Source organism: Urocitellus parryii, chromosome 10, assembly GCF_045843805.1.
Source record: "Urocitellus parryii isolate mUroPar1 chromosome 10, mUroPar1.hap1, whole genome shotgun sequence".
Lineage (NCBI taxonomy): Eukaryota > Metazoa > Chordata > Mammalia > Rodentia > Sciuridae > Urocitellus > Urocitellus parryii.
This window is the reverse complement of record NC_135540.1, coordinates 86,348,502-86,356,600: the sequence shown is the minus strand read 5'-3', so window position 1 is coordinate 86,356,600 and position 8,099 is coordinate 86,348,502. Positions and strand designations below refer to the sequence as shown.

Below are 8,099 nucleotides of genomic sequence, written 5' to 3'. Positions count from 1 at the left end.
TTTTGTAATGTTCTTTTATATAGCTCTTGACTACCAAGTATTTCGTTAAGTCTATTGGTAGCTCTTATGAATAGAATTTTTTTCTATTCCCATTTTGTTTTCTTGTTGTGTGTTACAAATATGAGGAATGTAATTGATTTCATGGATATTTTTGTAACTTTAAAATATAGTTATTATAGTAGAAAATAGTTAATTATTGTTTTGTTATTTTTGGATTGCCTTTAAAAACAACCGTACCTTTTTTTTTTCTTTTGTGGTGCTGGGAATTAAACCCAGGGCCTTGTGCATGTGAGGCAAGCACTCTACCAGCCCTCAACCTTACTTTTTTTTTTAATATTTATTTTTTAATCATAGATGGACACAATGCCTTTATTTTATTTTTATGTGGCGCTGATGATGGAACCCAGTGCCTCACACATGCTAGGTGAGTGTTGTACCATTGAACCACAATCCCAGCCCTCTACCTTACTTTTTGATGATAGTTAAAATCATTTATACTTATAAAGACCCTTTCATCTTTAGAAGTCAGACGAAAACAATTTTCATCTTAAAGGATACTAGTACATGGTGTTCAACTTGATTTGATAGCAGTGTGAGCCTTGTCTTCATACATAATTTTCTCTTCCGTAAGTAAAAGAGGAAAGTTCAGTGCACTTCCATCTCAAGCTTGTAATACTGTCAGATATGTGGACAACATGTCTTTCTAAATATAAATATAGGTCATAGAAATGGAATTACACACAAAACCTATTTATGTGTATGGTTAAGTTTATCCAAAGTAAATTTCAGAAAGTTATCATTGAGATCTGAATCAAATTTGAATTCTAAAAATTGATTTTGATAATGTCAAAATAATGTAGTTATATAACATTCTTTCTAATATTCTTGAATTCATACTTGAAATAAGTAAATATATTATTTCATGTTTCATATTTCAGCCTGTGCAATCCCACCTCTTAATGATAACTTCCAGGAGATCTACATGGTAGTATTCTTAAAATACTCTTTTATTTTACATAATCAAGAGGATCTGCGAGTAGTAAAATGGAACAGTAGATGAACAAAAGCTAACTTTTAAAGTTAACTTTTGGGAATTAGAATCTTTTTTGTATTATAGTAAGCACAGAAAGCCAACAATTTTTTAGCAGTTTTAAAAAAAATTTTTAGTTATAGACAGACACAATACTTTTATTTTATTTATTTATTTTTAAGCTGTGCAGAAGGTGGAACGCAGTGCCTCACATGTGATAAGCAAGCTCTCCACATGGAGCTACAATCCCAGCCCCCAAAGCAAACAATTTTAAAATAAAACAAATGCTTTAACTGAAAATTCCTATTATGTGTGTAGCTCATAGAGGTTAATACATAGCATTAATGATAAGGCTTACTCTAAAATCTTTTATATTCACCTTCGGAGAATCTCTACCAGCCAATAGGATTTGTATAAGCTAATTTTCTGTGGTTAATATTACAAAAATAATAGTTGTTACTGTTTGTTTATAATTATAGAATTAAATATTTATTTCCAAATGGTGGAAAGGATGGTTGTACTCCCAGATGAGAATTGTGCTCTAACTCATCATGATATGAATATATGGATATGTTCTTTTCATCTTTTCTCCTCTAGTTTTGTAGTATTTGTTAATTAAGCAAACTGAAATGTCATTTGTTATCAGTTGTAAATTTATATTTTGAGCAATTCGATGTGATGTCAGACTTCATTTTTTACTCATGTTTTCCAAGAAATGTATAATTATAATTACTTTTTAAAAATAGTTGTAGATGGACATTATAACTTCATTATTTATTTATTTATTATGTGGTGCTGAGGATCAAACCTAATATCTTACACATTCTAGGCAAGCACTCTACCACTGAGCCATAACCCTATCCCTATAATTAGTTTTTATATTGCAAAACATCTGTGGGGAACTTCCATATCAGAGGATCTTTGGCCTGGGATTTTTTTTTAATTCAGGGGCACTTGATCGCTGAGCCACATCCCCAACCCTATTTTGTATTTTATTAGAGACAGAGTCTCACTGAGTTGCTTAGCACCTTGCGATCCTCCTGCCTCAGCCTCCCAAGCCACTGGGATTATAGGCATGTGCCACTGCCCCTGGCTAGCCTAGGATTCTAATATTTTCTATTTCAAATCATTCTTTTTCTCCAAGCTAAGTAATAATTTTCCTTAGTCCCAGAGGTAAATAAAGGTATTTACAGAAGTCAGTATATATGTCTAGATGGTGTATACCCACAGTGCTAATTTTGATTCTGGCTTTGTGACCAAGCTGAATTTCTTCCTGGTCCTTGCAGAGTTTCACTTTGAGTTTCACATCCAGTCATCAAGAGATATAAAATAGTACAGTCTTAGAAATTCTGGGAATACCTTGGAAATAAGAACCATTAAATATCTCTCCTAGGAGCTGGGGTTGTGGCTCAGTGGTAGAGAGATCACCTCGCACGTGTGAGACCCTGGGTTTGATCCTTAGCACCACATAAAAATAAATAAGTGAAATAAAGGTATTGTGTCCAACTACAACTAAAAGATAAATATTTTTAAAAAATGTCTCTCATAGGGCCCAGATCTTTGAGGTCACCTGTTTTATTAAACAAATTTTCATAGTGGCCGAGTGTTCTAGTGTATAAGATTTCCAATACTACATTTTTTTTTAACTGTTGTCTCTATTGTCTGAAGTGCACAACTGATAGGATCTGTTTAAAATCTGTGATAAAATTAGAACAGACATATGTTTTTTTAAAAACATTTCTGAGGTTATAGAGCTCAGAATTTTGCAAAAGCTATGGATGTATGCATGGTTATACAACATTTTACATATAGTTTTAGGGAAATTATTGAGCTCTAAAATCCACAAATCCCAAGATAAAAATCTGCTCTGGGAGCATTGGTGCTCCAGGCACTTTAACTCTCTTTAAGTTTAGATTGATGTTGAACTTTTTCAACTTCTCTTTTCTCTCTCTTTCCCTTTCTAAAGTTAAGTACGGGGGTTTTTCTCTTACATCTCTATTTTGACTCTAATTAGATTTGAGTGTTCTGGAAAAACATCAATTAAAATGCTTGTCTCTGTCACAAGTGAAAATAAGAAGAGTTGTTTATCATTTTGAAAGAACTGTCCCTTAAAATGAAACCTTGGAATGGTATGGATTTCTATTTCTCTGAACAGCTATTACTACTGCTGTTAAAGCATTAGTTTTGCAATATTTTTACTTTTGTTTTTTGTTGTTTTTTGTTTTTCATAACTGGGGATTCAACCTGGTCTTTGCACATGCTAGGCAAGTGCTTAACCACTGAGCTATATACCCAGCCCAAAGTATTTTATTTTTGAAAGGCTTATAAGCCTCTATTTAAACTTTAATTCTTTTCCCACGTTGAGGCTCTCATAGTTTAGTAAACAGTTTGCCAATAGACATATTGGATACTGTAATGGGAGAAGGTCATCATTCATTCTGTGCCTGTCCAGTGACTTAAACTGGTAAGTTTCTCTTCATTTCCAAGTTTATTTTATTTATTTTTGATGCAGAGTCTTGCTGTGTTGTCAAAGTAGGCCTTGAACTGGCAATCATCCTGCCTCAGTAGTTAGGACTACAGGTTTTTGCCATGAAGCGTGGTTCTAAGTTTACTTTCAGCTGAGGTTTAAGAACTATTTAAGGTCTTTGGAAAGTTGACCTGTCCTTGGAGGTAACACGGATATCCAAAGGATTGGAAATATGCATTTTTACCAGTAGTAATAAGGGCAATAAACAAAATTAAGGGAGGATACAAAGAGAGAGAGTGATGGAAATGGTGCTGTTTTAATAGATTGGCGAGGAAAGCCCTCTCTGAGATGGTGGCGTATGTGTGGAGGCCTAAACAAAAGTGAGGAAATGAGGAGTTGTGAAAATTCTGGAAATATATTTGCTGTACTTGTGATGCTTTAGCAGGCATAGGTGGCTAAAGTAGAAAGGTGGAAGAGCAGAATGATAGGACTGACAGAGAGGAGTTATATAGAGCTTTACAGACTATGATGAAAGACTGGATTTCATTACAGGTGTGATGGGGTGCTATTGGAAAAGTGTGGGCAAGAGAGCTGTAATCCAATTTATGTATTTAAAAGTATCCCCCTGGATGTTTAGAGATGGTGGCAGGGAAGATGATGAGCAAAGAAAACAGTAACAGCAAACATACCATTACTTTGTGACCTGAAATGTATGTAGTACCAGTGCAATGAATTTTAACACAAATTGTTAAATTTTATCCTAGCATGGAGAAAGAAGTTCTGATATGTATATGACTCAGCTCTCACTTCATATCTTTCTTAGAGATGAGTAGTTTAGTGAAAGTCACTGAAATCCTAGAACTTTAAGATTAATAATTTTTAAAAATGGTTTCCATTTGCTTGAAGTCTTCTTTCTGATTAAAAACAGTAAAAAAAAAGGTCTTTATAGAAAATTTGGAAAAGGAAACAAAAAGCAATCATCTGTAATACTATCACATAGGAATAGTATTTTAAAGAACTCTTGACAGTTATTTCTCTTTGCAACACTTCAGGATGATGCTATTTCTGTGCACACATTTGCATGGAAATGGAAGGAGACCCTCATTGTTATACAAAATTACATATAAGAGGTTGTGAAGGGAATGGGAAAAAAAAACGAGAGAAATGAATTACAGTAGATGGGGTAGAGAGAGAAGATGGGAGGGGAGGGGAGGGCGGATAGTAGAGGACAGGAAAGGTAGCAGAATACAACAGTTACTAATATGGCATTATGTAAAAATGTGGATGTGTAACCGATGTGATTCTGCAATCTGTATACGGGGTAAAAATGGGAGTTCATAACCCACTTGAATCTAATGTATGAAATATGATATATCAAGAGCTTTGTAATGTTTTGAACAACCAATAAAAAAAAAGAAAAATAAATAAAGTAAAGGCCCATTGACAACTTACAAAAAATTAAAAGATAAAAGGGATGGGGATGTGGCTCAGTAGTTGAGTATAATTGGGTTCAATCCCCAGTACAAAAAAAAAAAAAAAAGAGAGGGTGGGGAAGAGGGAGGCCGAATATCTTTTCATGTTAGGGGATTGTGCCTCTTTTTTTTTTTTTTTTTTGTGAAATTCCAATTCACTTTTGTTTTTCACTTCTCAACTTGTTTTTCCCTTTTTATCCATAGGAATCTTTATATAGCTTAGACACTAAAAATTTCTCAACTGAATCTGTTGCAAATAACTTCTTAGTAACTAATTGGATGTGGGAAGTGAGGGAGTAGTAGTAGTATAGAAGTATTTCTGTTTCTGGTTTGGGAACTGTGTGGATGATGTGCAGCTTTCAACTAGGACATTAGAATAGAGTAGAAGAAACAGATCTAAGAGAGAATAAATTTGCAATATTTTGTAATTTGAAGTCCCTATAGAATGTTCAGAGGGAGTTGTCGCATAGAAACTTGGTTATAGTGGTCTGAAACAGTCCAAGGTCTCTCATACTACATTGCTTATATAGGAATCTTATATAATGGGCCTTTCAGGAGACTAAAGTTGGAGAGAGTGTGGTAATTCTCCAACTTGTTTGTCTTCTACTCATCCCAGCTTCTCCAAGCCATGGATTTTCCAATATAAGCTCCTTATGAAATAAATGTTCCAGTCAGAGACCCACAAGACACTTCATCTTAGTGATAATTTCTTTATTACCTTCATGGTCTTACAACAGTTATGTAATCTTTTTTAATATTTCCAGGACAGCACATCATTTTTGTTTTGAAAACCATTCAACACATTTGTCTTATATAACATGCAAAGCATATATCTAGATTTTAAAATTTCCCTACTAACTCATTGGTCTGTAGTATTTAATTATACAAATTATATTATTTCATATACATTGAAAACAATATAAAAATATATCTCTAAGAACTCCTTTTACAGTCTTTCATTAAATAACAATATTTACACATAATTTCCAGACATATTCAACTTCCTGTAGGTATTTGGAATTATGTGTATGTAACCACTGAAAAAATATGAATTCCTGGGGGGGGATGGCAATAAAAACCCACAAAGTAAAGATTATTCATTAATAAGCAGATTTTATACCTTTGGTTGCATACCTTTAGTTATTTAAGATTTTGATAAATCCAGAAGTCAAAAGGATCCTTTAATAACCCTTAGCAGATAGGATAGGTGAGGAAAGTGTCAGTAGCAGGCTAGGACTTGGCACATTTGCTAGGAAGGTAGCACCTCAACATAGCTTATAGTGTAGTGCCAGGACAGAGTAATTATTAGTTATTAGAGCTATTACTAGCTATTAGTAATATAGCTAGTAATTCTTACTACTAGAGAAATTACAGCTCAGGATAATAAACCACAGGAGGTATAGCAGCTAATTTGATGACTGTCGTTGGTCACTTTTCAGGAGAACTACAAACTAGGAACAGTTAGAATTCAACATATACTCTCTGTGAGGAAGTAATAGAAATATCTTCTTTGTGGTCCATCTTTCTCAGCACTGCAGTGATTTTGCTTATCTCTGGTTTCAAGATGATCTTTTAGACCTGTAAGAAGAGAAAAGGAATATGAAAGTTGTATAGACTCTGGAATTAGTCTGGGTTCTGCTTAAAATAAACTGAGTATATAGATAACCCAAAGATCCTCAGGTAAAGCATGAGCTTCACGTCTGAGTAAATGCAGGTAGAAAAAGGCATGATAGTAACATATGTTTAATCCAAGGGTCGCACAGTAAAGCCCAATGCAAATGTGGCTAACTTCCCAGGATTTCCATTCCTTAAAGAGCAGTTGTTCTGCAAGCAACAACAAACCTACCTTTCGATCCTAAGTGCTTTCAGTAAATTCTTGATGCCTTTAGATTCTGGATTCAGACATCTCTTCTCCCCGCTCTTTTTCATTGTGGCACTGTAGAAGTAAGTAGGAGTAAAAATATTTAAAACAATGTTGAGGCTACAAAGTAGATGGAATACACAGTTCCAAAGTCAGACATCTAAGTTTCACTGTAGATATTTTCCTCTTCTATACAATAGTGTTCATCACAAACCCTTTACTGATCTTTTGTGATAATCATCACATGTTTAAAATACTTTACAATCAGGGAGGTGACCCTCAGATGGAATTTTACTCACATGATCTCAACACGTGGACAAGATTCACTTGCAGGAATAAGTTCAAGTTTTTGTAATGATTTTGGATTAACAGGTCGATTACTAATCTGGATGCAGTTGCAGCGTGTTGTTCTTGAGAGCGGCATTCCTGCAGGAAGAGCAACAAGATGGCAGGGAAAATTAGTACAGGTCTCATAAGACATGTGGATTGGTAGTATTTAGTGGAATCCTATCCCTATATTGTTATATAGTCACTTAATCTGAGGGGGAACGTTTCCTATTGTAACACAGCTCTAAATGATATAATAGCTGATTATCTTGAAGAGGGGAATTGTAACTTGTTGATTATAAAGTCACCCTTGGGCACAGTTCATGTAATGGAGCAAGCTTAGCTAGGTAAGGAGTATCTGGGTCTTATCCTCTCCTCATTTCCTCACATTTTTTTCTGTCCTCCTTTTTTTTTTTGTACCAGGGATTGAATCCAGGGATGCTTAACCACCGAGCCACATTCCCAGCCCTTTTTATATATTTTATTATGAGACAGGGTCTCGCTGAGTTGCTAAGGCTGTATTTGAATTTGAGATCCTCTTGCCTCAGCCTCCTGAGTGGCTGGAATTACAGGCATGCGCTACCTCCACCAGCTTCTCCCTTTTTTTATCTTTTCCTTCACTTCCTCTATCCCTCTTTTTTTTAATTCTACTTGTTTCTTTTACTTCAGTCATATAAACTGTGACCAGAGGTAGTAATCTCTGCTTATTGCCCTCTCATTTTTATAGACACACTGAAACTTGAAAATATACTATTTCTATATTGTATATAGAATTTATACCCAGTCCTGCTTTTTGATTTCATAAATTAAATATTCCTTAATATTTCTTACCTTGAGTTCCACTGAGAGTAAGAAAGATGAGGCAGAAAATAAAAACAGCACTTTGGTTCATGGTGCAGAGACCAGAAGTTCCTCTGTAGTAGGCTCAAAGTTTAAGCAGTT

At 34.6% G+C, this 8,099-nt stretch overlaps 1 protein-coding gene across 1 annotated transcript; it reads right to left on the bottom strand.

The window, feature by feature from the left end:
- Positions 1-5,665: 5,665 nt before the first annotated feature.
- Positions 5,666-8,099, bottom strand: Cxcl10 (C-X-C motif chemokine ligand 10). Its single transcript, XM_026413674.2, has 4 exons — positions 7,989-8,099; positions 7,130-7,256; positions 6,816-6,905; positions 5,666-6,547 (listed from the first exon to the last, which is right to left on the bottom strand). The coding sequence occupies exons 1-4, from the start codon at positions 8,047-8,049 to the stop codon at positions 6,529-6,531; spliced, it is 297 nt and encodes a 98-aa protein (XP_026269459.2). The 5' UTR covers positions 8,050-8,099; the 3' UTR covers positions 5,666-6,528.